This window comes from Mya arenaria, chromosome 2 (assembly GCF_026914265.1).
Source record: "Mya arenaria isolate MELC-2E11 chromosome 2, ASM2691426v1".
NCBI classification, from domain to species: Eukaryota; Metazoa; Mollusca; class Bivalvia; order Myida; family Myidae; genus Mya; species Mya arenaria.
In genome coordinates, this window is record NC_069123.1 from 40,355,208 (window position 1) to 40,371,193 (window position 15,986).

Here is a 15,986-nt window from a genome sequence, read left to right on the forward strand (position 1 = left end):
AAACGATTTACAAATTTACGTACCAATTATTACCTTGCCAAAAGACTTACGTATTGAATCGACTAACATTTAGAATATATCACGTATTAATGACATGACAGATTGTATTTTTTCATCTTAAATCGCACTTAAAACTAAAATATTATTAGTTAACGTTTGAAATGCCGGGGAAGAAGTCTTAAAGAGAGAGAAGCAGAGAAAATGCCAGTCTTTTTATGTTCTTGAAACATCAGAGGAAGCGTACAATTGGCAAAAGAATTACTGAGAATTTCTTTCTAGAATTTGTCATAAATTTTCTTCCCTATATTATCATTCATTCCTTAAATTATGAACATCCAGCATATCCATCAAAGAAAGGATGTTGCTGTCTGCTAGAACACTTTAATTTACCTACACAGTGTGTGTATACCACGTGATTAATTACGTTATATATGCTGCGTCGGAAGGCCACATTTTGCTTAAAATGAAGACTTTAATCAAAGATAACTTTTCCTTTACTACACCATTTTAAATAAAACAAAGTGCAGTCTTCGCCGCTTTAGTAGCATCGCCTTCGTTTTATTACCGAAGATTGATAAGGCGATTAGTTCCATCAAACACTTCGACAAACCTGTTTTCAAAATAATGTTTTGACAGTGCTCCGTCAGACGGCCGTATTGTGAAAAGGGTTTGTCGAAGTGTTTTAAGAAACTAAACTCTCAATCAAACTCTGGTAAAAGACCGATGGTGAGGCTCCGTCATCGGCGTAGACTGCGCTATGTTTCATTAAAAATGGTGAAGAAATAGTGAAGTTATCTTTTTTTAAGGTTTTCATTAGAAGCAAAATATTGCCTTCCGACGTGGCCTTTATGACACAATTTATCACGTGGTATACACACACTGCCACAGGTACTCTATTGGTTGACAGCTTATAACAATGCAGCTGTTTTATGAGTCCTGGTAAATGAAACAAACAGGAGCTGACATAGTCGACTGAGATTCAAGTCAGCGTCTAGACTTTTATTATATTACAACGAATTATCTTTATTAAAATCATTTTTACAAAAGGCAATGCAATTTCAAATAGTGAGACAATTCAGCATTTTTTGTCATCAAAACAAAGGATTAGTTACAATGAAATGAAGATTGACGGTTTTGCACTCAAACTTTAGACTGTATGTAATCATGGCATAAGACGTGTTGTAGACTTTTTCGCAGTCGAATCTGCTGAATTGCTGGACAACTGTAACTTCACTTAAACTATCACCGGTCTTTTTAAGTCGGATGAAACTGTATATAGTGAATGTTTCAAAAGCTGAAATATTTACACTTGACTACAATATATATGTGCTTCAGTGATCTTATTCTAGAGGTATATACATGTCAATTCTGTTTTCTTAATTCCTGCCAAATCTGGTAATTGTTTCACTAAATTATCACCAGATATAGCATTAACCGGTGTATTACGATATTTCCACATGCAACGGTATTACACACTGAATGCCCATCGTAAGACGTCGGTGCTGTTAAGACATAGTAAAGGTGTTTCTCTACGGACCACACATGCATTAAAATAACTTCCATTATCAATTAACTTTGGGGCTAGGGTTAAAACGTTGAATCCGCATACCATTAGCGAAACTTAAATTACTACTGAATTTCTCATAAAGCCAGCAACCAGGGAATTCACTTACAATTTCTTTGAGTTTCGTTTTTCTTAGTTGAGACATTCTAAACGCAATACGATTCCAAAAACCGTTCCTCGATTCCCATGGTTATCGTTCAGTTGTGCGAAAGCTTTCATGCCATCTTAGATAACTTAAATTGCACACTACTTTGTCTGGGTGTCGTTTAAATGGACACATTTGTCATAATTTGTACAATTTGGTATATAGTAATAATAGCTACCGACACGTTTTACCATTTAAAGGCGAGAATTGAATGCATAAGACTTATCATTCATTGTGACATTCAACAGTGTATTCACCGAGTTGAAGACATGCGTTATTAAGTGTGTCATATGCTTTGTATGACAAGTGTTGCTTCTTTATCGTGCTTGTTTAAAGGGCCAGAAAGGGTTGAAAATAACAACTGTAGGTTTTAGCTATTCAATCTGAAGTAGCAATCATCATGTTTTAATATTGCGATAGATATAATGATAATTAAAAATACATTTTTATAAGGCTGGGGAGGCAAGCATCATTAAATCGTAACATTTCCGTCTCTGCATGCATATGAGAAATGTGGTAGTTGTTTAAAAATTAATTACAGGACCAGTACCCAAGAATATATGTTCTTGACGAAAGGCTTAAGGTTTTTCATAAACAAGAAAATGTTTCGTTTGTCACCACACGACCTCATGATTGAGAAGGATAGCCATTTATACACCGCTCGAGCAGACAGAATAAGTACACGCTGTTATATGAACAATTACACAATAATATATATACACAATATAAAAATATCAAGTACTCTTATGAATGCATAGATGGATATAGAGTAGTAGTGCACTTCTGTATGTCTTTAAAAGTATAAATTTATTATTATACTTTTTGTTTGATTCGTTTTGGCATAAATTGTGTTTATTGTGTTAATGCTGCTCTTGTTGCCAATGTTTTGCCAGATGGGTCAATGACCTTCTTGGATAAAAATGTTCTGTTCTATGAACATTATAGAAAACGAATATAATTCTTCTTTTTATGTCCATATTTAGAGAATCAAAATTCATATTTATATACCATTTATCGTATTATTGTCACTGGCTTACAAAACGAAAGTTTATACATGTTATGACAAGTCAGTTTTCTATTAAAGAAACTCAAATAAAAAAATGTGTAACGCTTTAAGATTAAGGGCACACACACACAATTAACATCAGTTCATATGCTGATTTATATATACATGATATACTCCTATACCTTTGTAAGTATATAACATATTGAACATTACTTCCTTTCAAATACATTAATGTGTTAACATGCGATTTCATTCAATGACGATATGAAAACATTAATGGAATGAATTTGATATCCTAATTAACCGTATACTTGTTATTTTATTTTCAGAAATATTTCAAGCAACTGGTATATTGTCTGTGTTGGCCATGAATGTTGTTACATTTAAAACTTAAAGTGACACTCTTATTCAAAATCAATACATACACATGTATATCAAACATCAATTTTGAGTATCTTCTTACTAAATAATGCATTTATGGAAACTATTAATTACTGATAACAAGTTTGTAACCGTGTTTTTTAATAGTTGAAACGAAAAAGTATTCAATGATTTTTAAATGCTAAAAGATTTACGATCTACTATCGTCTCATCAGGTAGAAATACCGTGTTTTCTGCATCTTTCTTTTATATTTAACACGGTATCCTTAGTAAAAACCATTGTTTTCGACATTCATTCATCCTCGTTGGTATATTAAAACAATAATATGAATCGTGGTAAATCTTAATTGGGAGTGAAAGTGCATCTTTATTAGATATTATGTTATTTTTTATTATCAAGTTTAACGGGCTGGTTGATCTTTTGTCAGACCATTTCAAATAAGGCTTTGTTAAAATGCGGATGTTTTGAACAAAAATGATCGAATTGCATCGGATATGATTAGATGTAATGTAAACTTTAAGGACAAGCGCAATATTCAAAACTCGTACACTGATAATGTTAAGTGGCCTGAGAATCGTAAATTGAACGACAAAAAGACAAATAAACAAGATACACGCACGTACTTTACATCAATGTCAACTAATCGCTTATCAAAAAATGATAGGGTTATCGCCTTTAAACTTGGGGGTGATCTTATTTCTACATTCTTGACATCAATTAGTGACGAATGGTCTTTGTTCGGATTTCAATCTGTGCATGCGTTATTTTTTTCAGGATTGTAGCACGCGAACCCGGTATAAACACACCACATTATGAATAGACCCGGTATAAACACACCACATTATGAATAGATCCAATAAACCTATGAACGCATGATTGAAACCTTGTTCATCAAAATGTCAGCTTCTTTAAATTAAAATGTCATTGGAATTTAAATGTGATATTCCGAAAGTACTATCAATATTATGCAAGCACACTATGGTTAATATTTCAATCATATAATTAACAATTTCTGTCTAGTCAAACAAATATTAAAACATAACTTGTTTTTGTACGTTTTTGTAAGTTCCTGAAACCCGAAATCCGAAAAAATGTAAAAGCAAAGCATGTAAACGGTGAGATACGAGAGATCCATTCGGAGCTCCTCGGCCATTTTCAATCAAAAACAACTTCGGATGTTTCCAGGTACATCAAAAGATAAATAAATAAATAATATATATTATTAGTTGTAGTGTATTTTGTAAGTTTTAAATGATTGCCAGTTAACTGAATTATTGCATAAATAAAGATTTCCACGGATAAGGTCATTAAGTTAAACTTTTCATTTGAAATGACTACGCGATCATCTTGCAGCGTAGTTAAAATGTTAACATTTCTGACATTGTAAACTGTCCATATACATCCGAGGTTGTTTTCTGTGGAGAATGGCCGAGGTATTCCGAATGACGAGAGAACCTGAAAGAAAACTGGACGGTGAAACTTGATTACTTATGTATGGCGTGCCTGAGCTGTCTGATTCATGCAATATTTATTATAAAAGGCACATAGACTGCATCATATTACCGAAATATGACCAATGTTTAAACTTTATATAATAACAATTTATCTTTGTATTCTGACGGTTTTCCTTTAAAGAATGAATTTTGTCTGTATATAATGAAGTCTTAGCTTTATATAAGGAAGTTTTCGCTTGATGCAATAAGGTTTTACATATAATGACGCTTTATTTTTAAATAATGATGTTTTAGTTTTACTTAATAATAAGTTTTATTTACATTGTATGAATTGTTTCTTTATATCATATGATTTTACCTTTATATTATGACTTTTCATATTTAAGTAACGATGTTTTAGCTGCACATAATAACATTTGGCCATCATTTACTGAAGTTGTACCTATATAATTGTAATGAAGTCTATATGTATATCATGATAAATGAATGAATCAGACAGCTAAGCATATGGGATTACATACAATTGACCCCCCCCCCCCTCTCCACACACACTTATTCAGAATGACAATTAACCGGACATTACGCCCATTCCTCGTGGATCTCTTCAGCTGACTGGTCAGTGTGACGTAAACCTCCGAATAGTCATAAATGCCTAACTTGTTTTAAGGTAATCCAATTGACAATCAAGAGCAAGGCACAGCAGATAAACATTTGCATTCAGACGTAATTACTTCTGTTGTATTTTACTTTGAACTTTATAGCAGAGGTTTGACATCAGTTGTGTTTTTGTTCTCCGTTTCATCCGTGTATGAATACGTTTGGTTAGTCCGCGGTTTATGAAGTCCAAAGCATTTAGCAATTTTTCTTAGCCATTGCATTTGTTAACACTGTGATACTTACATAACAAAAGCAAGTTTAACTTTAAATGATGAAGGTTCAAACACTTACATTAAAAACATTTGCCGGGACCCTACAAAGTTCAATACATTTCTTAATTGCTAGGAATTCAATTTAATCATAAAACACTCAAATAAAACCCTGTAATATTTTATTTGATATCAACTGTTAAAAAAAATAAGTGTAAAACTTTAATGGCACGAAAAATTCAACATATTATTAAGAAAACCATAACAATATGGCGTTGCGGGCGAGACGCAAGCTTACGGATTGGGACTTATGCTATATAGATCGAAGCACACGGTGTATTGTAAAGTTTGTGAGTTTGAACGCCCGAGATGGTTTCAGTGAGTTTCATTGTTTTCGGTAACTTTTCAATGGCGGTAACCCACACATGCATCGTGGTATTTTTATATTTAATTTGGCTGTGTTTTTGTCCTGTTTGTGTTCTGTTCATTGACCTTTGATTGCCATTTAACCGTATACATGTTTGATGAAGATAAAAGTATGAACTATTTCCGATGTTGGTCGTGTCCCTATAGTTTCCATTGCATTTTGAATAAGCTTCCTTGAACTGGTCTTAACATATCTATTTTACAACGATTGTGAAACAAGTTATTGCAACATTATATTAATCACTCCCGTTGGCACGATTTTACGCGAGAGTGTGATCTTGTGTTGTGGGGGAAGCCGAAGAACCCGGAGAAAACCCACTTGTCCGGCTTGGTGACCACAAACCAAACTCACAGGCGCCCAAACCGGGAATCGAACCCGGGTCGCCTAGGTGAGAAGCGAGTGCGCTAACCACTGCGCTAACCGGACAACCTCATTGAACTAACTGAATTGTCATTTTCAGTTGTAGTAGCTTATCCTACAATCTGGTTGCCGTTTTATGTGGCATTCAATGCTTTGATCGGTGACCCTCTTATGAAGCCCATAATTTAGTTCCATTGTTTAAGCGTTTACGAAGGGTTTTTGTTTTTTATTTTATATTGAATTTGCTTTTCTCTTTCAGAAACTGTGTCATGCACGGACTCTCGAATCACTACGGGCTTGGACAAGAACGATGAGAAAGACGATGAACAGTGGCGTACTGGCACCGTCATGGGTAATACTTATAGCGTAAAAATACCCTCCTCACGTTGTAACAGTATGCATTTACCCTTATTTTTAACACTTCACTTAACGTACTCGAAAAACATCATTCGACAAGTGAGTGGGTGGAGCGGTCATCTCGTTTTCGTCATGCTAATAAACAAGTTATACTTTAGACATGTTTAGTTAAGTACTTTCATAGAATAAATTGCATTTATTGGTGTAAATAATGGATTTGTCTTAAAGTTTTTATGTCATATTTTTTATAAAAATGGTTTGGAATGATAAGGGAAGAGGTTTAAATTGTCTGATATACTTATTAAGATGAATAAGGACAACCTTGACTCTACAACTGTCCTGACCTATCCATGCCCCCCCCCCCCCCCACACACACACACACCTCCTGTTCTTTACGTTACTCTCCTTGGCTACTTTCATACTTCAAGCGTATTTTACCTCCTACTACTTCATGTATTTATCGTTCATATTTAACCTTATTCATATAATTATAACGATATTATTAATATACAAATAATTACAACCTGCACACAATTACAAGGAGCTTAAAAGAGTGACAGAAACGATGCTTAGTATAAGCTATCAAGCTTTCTTCTCAATTCTGTCGAGATTATTTTGTTTTGTGCATGCAAATTGTTTACCTCTCAAGTATTATTATCTCAGAAAAGCATTTATTATTGAATTATGCTAAAACTTTGTGTATCCTGAATATGCTCTTTTAAAATAAATACTGTTTACAACAAATTGTCTGAAATAAAGTATATCATATTTTATGGAATTTTCCTGACCCTTCTCCAAGGTGAAATGGCTTGGTGAATATTTGATTAATGTAATATCGCTTTGTAGCTTGAGAAGTACCTAATTTGCATATAAAACCATATTCTGATCCAAACGACCAGAAAAAAAGCCTTCTTTTGTACTTCTGGCTTTGTATGGCGAGAAATTGCTCCGGACTATGAAGTATTATTACATGAATATGATATGACCCTACTGCATAATTTCTCCCAAGATTAATCTATGTTAGCACAGTTTTGAACGCCTTGGGATTTTAAAGATTGGATTAAACTGGAATAGTAATATAATACAGGTCATCGGTTAGGTCCTCTGAACTTCTTGTTAATCATTCGATTTTTAAAGGAACTCTGTTTCGGGAAATTGCAAGACGCTATTTGAATTTTTCACAAACATATATTTTGAATTTAAGATTTTAAAGTATAAAGTTATTGGAGCCGGACGTTTTTCAATACGTAAATTCAATGACATACTAGTATTGTCAATGTCCAACCTAAGTGTCCTTTGAACAGGTGACTTGTCTAATTTGAACGTATTTTGATTTTCATTATTAAGGCTGGATTTACGACTACAATGGGAACATCCGTTTAAAGTACTTTTATTAAATCTCTAAATGAAGAGACATTTCAGCCCACTTAAAAACGAATGCTTGGTATTTGTCTGCATCATTAGTCGATCTAGATGATGAGTATATGGCGCCCGAAGGTTTCGATGCCATACTCGATCAGAACACATAAACTAAGGGCGTTTTTGTTGATACCAAACCAGTTTCAGTTTTGGTTTCAATGGTTTCAGCAGTTATGAAACCGGTTTTGAAAGTTTTGCTTGAAGTAACAAATGCATGGTTTTGTGTACATTTTCAACAATATGGCGGAGCTACTGTAGCTACTGAGCTACACAATTACTAATGTAACCCTTTTAATTTAGCTCATTTGCCCATTGTAAGGCATTGTTATAAAAAAGATTGAGTTTCAACAAACGAAGTTGACCACTATCCGCCATGTTGTTTTCGAAGTAAACTAGTTTTCGGATGGAACGAACCGATGAAACCGCCTCCGGTAGGGGTTTCGATAGTTTCAAAAACCGGTTTTGGTTTTCGTTAAAAAACGATTGAAACTGGTTTTGGTTGTATTTGAAACTGTTACAACAAATACACAGTTCGTGAAACCGATATAAAACCGAAACCAGTTTATTACCGACAAAAACGCCCTTAGATAACTATGTTTACGCGAACTTACACGTGACTGTATGCAGTATTACGTATAACGACCGACATAACAATAACGTAAATAAAATCAATTTCATCTTTTTAAACACAATGAATTCTAAAAGGACAAACGCGGTAGTCATATCCCTGTTTAGTGGCACACGGCTCGGGCCAACACGCCAATGACCTAGATACACAAACATAAAATCAACACACACATACTCACGGCCTTTTTTTAATATATCTGCATGTCTGTAAATGGAACATATTTGGCATTTGGTCATTTGTTGATCTTATATATATATATATAAACTACTCTTTTATTTTGATAGTAGTGTGTAGTTTTGTAAAGCGTAACCAGACAATGAAACTTTGAAAATTTCAGAGGCGACCCGAATCCAGTTTCCGGTTACTTGTCTTGCCGTCCTGCTCACCTTGTCCGGATTCGTCTGCAGCATTGTGGGCAACTTCCGGCAGGACAAGAAAACCATCATTGCTGCTGTCATGTATATAGCTTCAGGTCTGTATCAACCGAAAATGTACTAGTAGGCCTTATTAAAACCTACTTTGGTCGTAGTAGTAACATCTTAAGAAACCGTGTAAACAAATAGCCCCGAAAATGTATACATCGAGCTTGTTTTGTTGAACTGCAAGTTCGTATGTAGTATTGGCTCGTTTCAAGACACAGTATCAACCGTTTTTAATATTGACTCGTTAAAAGACACAGTATCAACCGTATTTAATATTGACTCGTTCAAAGACACAGTATCAACCGTATGTAATATTGATTCGTTTAAAGACACAGTATCAACCGTATTTAATATTGACTCGTTCAAAAACACAGTATCAACCGTATGTAATATTGACTCGTTAAAATACACAGTATCAACCGTATTTAATATTGACTCGTTAAAAGACACAATATCAACCGTATTTAATATTGACTCGTTTAAAGACACAGTATCAACCGTATGTATTATTGACTCGTTACAAGATGAAGTATCAACCGTATGTAGTATTGACCCGTTTCAAGTCACAGTATCCACCGTATGTCGTTTTTACCCGTTTCAAGACACAATACCAACCTATGAAGTATTGACTTTATTGAACTCACAGTTCCAACTGTATGTAGTATTGACCACAAGACAAGACTCTTTTAAAGACACAGTATTCACTGTATGTAGTATTAACCCATTTCGAGACACAGTATTTACTGCATGTAGTATTAACCCTTTTAAAGACACAGTATTCACTGTATGTAGTATTAACCCTTTTAAAGACACAGTATTTACTGCATGTAGTATTAACCCTTTTAAAGACACAGTATTCACTGTATGTAGTATTAACCCTTTTAAAGACAAAGTATCCACTGTATGTAGTATTGACCCTTTTAAGGACACAGTATCCACTGTATGTAGTATTGACCCTTTTAAAGACAAAGTATTCACTGTATGTAGTATTGACCCTTTTAAGGACACAGTATCCACTGTATGTAGTATTGACCCTTTTAAAGACAAAGTATTCACTGTATGTAGTATTGACCCTTTTAAAGACACAGTATTCACTGTATGTAGTATTGACCCTTTTAAAGACACAGTATTCACTGTATGTAGTATTAACCCTTTTAAAGACAAAGTATCCACTGTATGTAGTATTGACCCTTTTAAGGACACAGTATCCACTGTATGTAGTATTGACCCTTTTAAAGACAAAGTATTCACTGTATGTAGTATTGCCCCTTTTAAGGACAAAGTATTCACTGTATGTAGTATTGACCCTTTTAAAGACACAGTATTCACTGTATGTAGTATTGACCCTTTTAAAGACATAGTATTCACTGTATGTAGTACTGACCCTTTTAAAGACACAGTATTCACTGTATGTAGTATTAACCCTTTTAAAGACACAATATTTACTGTGTGTAGTATTGACCCTTTTAAAGACACAGTATTTACTGTATGTAATAATGACCCGTTTAAAGACACAGTATTTACTGTGTGTAGTATTGACCCGTTAAAAGACACAGTATTTATTGTATGTAATAGTGAACCATTTAAAGACAAAGTATCAACTGTATGTAGTATTGAACCCTTAAAGGACCTACTATTTACTGTGTGTAGTATTGACCCGTTTAAAGACACAGTATTTACTGTATGTAGAATTGACTCGTTTTAAAACACAGTATCAACTGTATGTAGTATTGACCTGTTTCAAGAAGCATTATCATTATCCACTGTATGTTGTATTGACTCGTTTCAAGACGCAGTATCCACTGTATGTAGTATTGACCCTTTTAAAGACAAAGTATTCACTGTATGTAGTATTGACCCTTTTAAAGACACAGTATTCACTGTATGTAGTATTAACCAGTTTCAAGTCACAGTTCGACTGCACCATATGTATTATTGCCCCGTTTCAAGTCACAGTTCGACTGCACCATATATAGTATTGCCCCGTTTCAAGTCACAGTTCGACTGCACCTTATGTAGTATTGTTCCGTTTCAAGTCACAGTTCGACTGCACCATATGTAGTATTGCTCGAACTATATGTAGTGTTTCAAATCACAGTTCGACTGCACCATATGTAGTATTGCCCCGTTTCAAGTCACAGTTCGACTGCACCATATGTAGTATTGCTCGAACTATATGTAGTGTTTCAAATCACAGTTCGACTGCACCATATGTAGTATTGCCCCGTTTCAAGTCACAGCTCGACTACACCATAGGTAGTTTCGCCCTGTTTCAAATCACAATTCGACTACACCATATGTAGTATCGCCCTGTTTCAAGTCACAGTTCGACTGCACCATATGTAGTATATCGCCCCGTTTCAAGTCACAGCTCGACTACACCATATGTAGTATCGCCCTGTTTCAAATCACAGTTCGACTACACCATATGTAGTATCGCCCTGTTTCAAGTCACAGTTCGACTGCACCATATGTAGTATCGCCCCGTTTCAAGTCACAGCTCGACTACACCATATGTAGTATTGCCCCGTTTCAAGTCACAGCTCGACTGCACCATATGTAGTATTGCCCCGTTTCAATTCACAGCTCGACTACACCATATGTAGTATCGCCCTGTTTCAAATCACAGTTCGACTACACCATATGTAGTATCGCCCTGTTTCAAGTCACGATCAGTAGTATCGACCTGTTTCAAATCACAGTTCTACTCCAACATAATTATGCAATATTGATTTAATCGCTCAAACGTTACAAAAAAGACAAATGTGATAGATCAAATAAAGCTTCAACTATTTTTTAGCTAAAGATTTAATTAGATGTGTAAATGGATATCGAATTAGCTGCAGTTATAATATGTAGCTCTTTTTTGCGTCATAAAACAGCTATACTTACATTTGGCTGGTGTGAATGTATAACTGCCGTTGTATTATATGTATAGCTACAGATCAAAATATAGTTGTAACTACAAAATACAGCTGTAGCCATAACTTTACAGCTGCAGGAAAGCTATCTTCTTACACTCGTTGAAAGAGAATCCCTGGCATCATGGTACACCGTACGATATCACGTTTAAACGTCATCTGAATATACTAATAATGTTCCTCTTAAGAATCAACGACGAACACAATAATGACATATTCTTCTCTAAATGTTTTGTTTTAAATTCCAGATATGATTATGTCTGCTAGTGAAAATATCCACAACTTTAATTACTGCAACACTACATCTTCACGTTTGTCCCTACATTCTTAATGTTTGAGTCTTTCTATGCACTGCTTAAGATAGTCATGCCTTTGGTAATTTCATTTTAACCCAGTGCTTCAGCTGGGCCTAAATAGCAGTGTCGGGCGCCTTGCTGCCCTTTTCTAGCACCACGCTGCCTTTATACTACACCATGCTTTGGCCATTTGTTTGACAGAGTCAATTTTTAGAAATATGTGTAAAAATAAAACATATCTACATAATATTGACACTTAAGTAACAGCTAAGGTATTCTTAACAATTGTCAGTATTGAAAGTAGGTACAAAATGTACACAATAAGAGTATAACATTGGCCTTAAAGCAAGTGCCCCATTAAGGTTCATTCGACCCTCAGTGCCTTTACTGACCTAGCAACTTACCCTTATCGAATCAAATTACAGGTCAAATTATAAATGTTATAAAATATGTAATGTTATGCTGGATATTTCCCGTATGAGCGCCGTACGAAGATTAGACACAGCCTAATGCTATTCAACTGCATCATATACATGTTTAGCACAGTCAAAAGTCAAATAATAGGGTATATAAACATATACTATAGTTACGGCGGAACTGCTCGTACATGTTCTATGCAAATTATGTTATTTCAACTCTTTCAGGTCTGTGCCTATCTGTCGGTGTTATACTGTATATATCCCGCATCAACGACGAACTGTCCTTGCAGGAGTCAAAGATGTGTGTGGAGTTTGAGTACCAGTACGGATGGTCCTTCTACTTAATTGGCCTCTCATTCGTCATGGAGGAGACTTCCGCTGTCATTTCTATCAAGCTCTATCTGTTACGTAGTTCTAATAAGCTCTCCAGTATGGTTCGAATCATTCCAGGACTCGAGGATAAAGTGTATGTGAGCCTGGAGAAACGGAAACTAAGCGATGTTGAAACAAACAATCAGACGCTGATTTGGTAGAATGGGAGAGATGTATGTGTGTCTTTAATTTTGTTCATATCATGCATAGCTTGTCTACATGTGCTTTCGAAGCGGAAATTTAAACTCTCTATATGAATGGTTTGAAATGTTGCGATAATAAAACAAGTGCATGCTATTGACTCGGAAGAGTGTGCACTTCAGCAAATAAATGTGAATTATGTAGATGTGTGATGAAAAAGAAACATCTGTGTTTGCTTTAATCAAAGAACTATCGGGAAAATGACAGTTCAAGAATACCGACATTTTATAGCTACCATGTAGCGACAAAATGGTTTTGCATGCAATAATTGAAAACAAACTTGGATGTGTAACATAATTATGATGAACACAGCCAGATCAAATACACCGACGCATACCAGTCAGCCTTATATGATGTGCTGCAAACACTGAAGTGGGACCTTATTTTTTCTCTGCTGATCCCTTATTTAGTCAAAGTGTACATTGTCCTGTGTTAGCTAGCAATTCATTCTAATTGTGATTGTATACTAAGTATAAATGTTTTAAAGGCTAGAACTTCCAGAAAATGTGATTGAAATGATGATTATCGTAATCATATGATTTGAGCTTATAAACGAATACAACGTTACAACTCAGCGCTGATTGTACGAAAATGATTGAAATATTAATGGACCAATGGCGTTACAGTATTTAAATAAAAAATAGCCGTTGGTTTATTTTCAAAGTGATCAAAGTAATATCGATTTTTACTTTTTGTCGACTCGCAAAACCAGATTGTTTAAATTGAAGTCGTTACATTATTGGTGAGGTAACAAATGAGTTTGATTAAATACAAAATGGAATACTGTTTTCTTCTGAACAAATGGCTTGTATTAAAGATCTGTATTTAAGGTAAAAGTGTTGTGTCGTTGTGTATACTTCACCTTGACGTGATGAAGATTATGTTTATGGACTGCAGAAAGCCAAAAGCGCTTATTAGTATAACTGCCATTTACCAATGTTTATGTAAATATGATGTTGATGTCGAAATCATTTACGCATTTTGCAACAAAGCGACTAGGCCATACCAAATTGATTCTATGTTCAGCTTCCAATTTCAAAACCTACCTACGCGACAGGAAGATAACAAACAAAGTGACAAAAGAAACAAACGTATTTTCTGTACAATAAATAGATATATAAACTGTATCTTTAGACAATTGTTTATATGTTGATAAACTTTGTGTGAATAGAAGCGCCATTTTTAAGATTTGCTTATATTCACGAATAGCTTACTTTTCACTTATGTTGTTTGCATAAGTTTGAAAAAATGTATTTTTTTTTCTGTGTTGTCCTTTTGTCTACTCTGTACGTGTAAATCTTCATCCTTGAAAGGGACTTGTTTGTAAAATGCACTTTTCCACCACGAAAATAAAGTAAAGCAAATGATAAGGAGTGTTAAAACTGACGGCTGGATCTCTTTAACAAATGTAGATATATGCTAAAATATTGTCTGTGAAGTTTACAAGTTTTAAAAGCGTTACAAACGCGGTTCAATAAAAGGTTGCAGCTTTTTTGATTGATTGACATTATCAAGTGATGAACCAATGTTTTCAACAAAAGCTTATTATTTACCTTTTAAAAATATGTGAAGGCAATCTTATGAACTAATGATTGATAGATCTTTTGACTTCAAATCCGATACACACATTTTTAAAAAGATAGCTTGATATGCTTGTTCCTTCAGACAATATGTGACAGTACGTGTGTTGTTCTCGAACAATACATTTTAAGCATTTTGCCATCAGTTTGTGAGTGCATGATAAAACAACTTTAATGTTTAGTAATTAAAATGTTATTAAACTATTTATCGAACTTATTTGTTTGTTAAATATGTATCAGCCAGATTTTGCTTGTCAAGCCATAAACCGCTAATACAATAATCCTATGTGTAACTATCTTGAATGTGTCCGTGTGTGCGTGTGTGTGTGTGTGTGTGTGTGCGCGCGTGTGTCCGTGCGTGTGTGTGTGCGTGCGTGCGTGCGTGCGTGTGTCCGTGTGTGTGTGTGTGTGTGTGTGTGTGTGTGCGTGCGTGCGTGTGTGTGTGTGTGTCCGTGTGTGTGTGTGTGCGTGCGTGCGTGCGTGCGTGTGTCCGTGTGTGTGTGTGTGCGTGCGTGCGTGCGTGCGTGCGTGTGTCCGTGTGTGTGTGTGTGTGTGCGTGCGTGCGTGCGTGCGTGCGCGTGAGTGTGTGCGTGCGTGCGGGTGTGCGTGCGTGCGTGCGTGCGTGCGTGCGTGCGTGCGTGCGTGCGTGCGTGCGTGCGTGCGTGCGTGTGTGTAAGCTTATTTATACTCCCACGCGGGCCTTGCCCATTCGGCGAGTGCTTTGATAAGATTGTTAGTCAATTTAGGATTATGGAGCGTAGTGCATAGACATAATGTAACCCTGGATTGAGCTACCCTGGTTTTTTAACGAGCACCAGTGTATAGCACTGCCACACGGGACACCCATTTAACGTTCCTCCCGGAAGACGATTATTATTTTAGGGGTGCGGCGGGGAATCGAACTTGGTGACCACTGACATAAAGGTCAAGTGCGTTACCAATTAACCACGGATCGGCCACTGACTATCTTGAATCAACTGGGTCCGCAGTGTAGTTATATTTTCGTGTCCAAAGGGCACAGCGAATGTGTCTTGAACCATTTTAAGAGTATTTTCATTGTTTTAGACTATGCGGGTATATATCAACGCTATTCAATTACGCCGCACGTAAGTTATTGAGCGTTACCCATGACAACGTTTGACAAAACATTACCTCATCTACTGCCCT

The 15,986-nt window shown here is 35.5% G+C and overlaps 1 protein-coding gene across 3 annotated transcripts in view; it reads left to right on the plus strand.

The window, feature by feature from the left end:
* LOC128220719 (voltage-dependent calcium channel gamma-7 subunit-like) overlaps nt 1-15,015 on the plus strand; it is a 159,542-nt gene extending 144,527 nt beyond the window's left edge. For all 3 annotated transcript variants that reach the window (XM_052929220.1, XM_052929229.1, XM_052929237.1), the window contains exons 3-5: nt 6,464-6,556; nt 8,946-9,080; nt 12,892-15,015. In XM_052929220.1, coding sequence (XP_052785180.1) covers nt 6,464-6,556; nt 8,946-9,080; nt 12,892-13,199 — 536 coding nt within the window. In that variant the 3' untranslated portion in view covers nt 13,200-15,015. The remainder of the gene's footprint in view (nt 1-6,463; nt 6,557-8,945; nt 9,081-12,891) is intronic.
* The last annotated feature ends 971 nt before the right edge of the window (nt 15,016-15,986 follow it).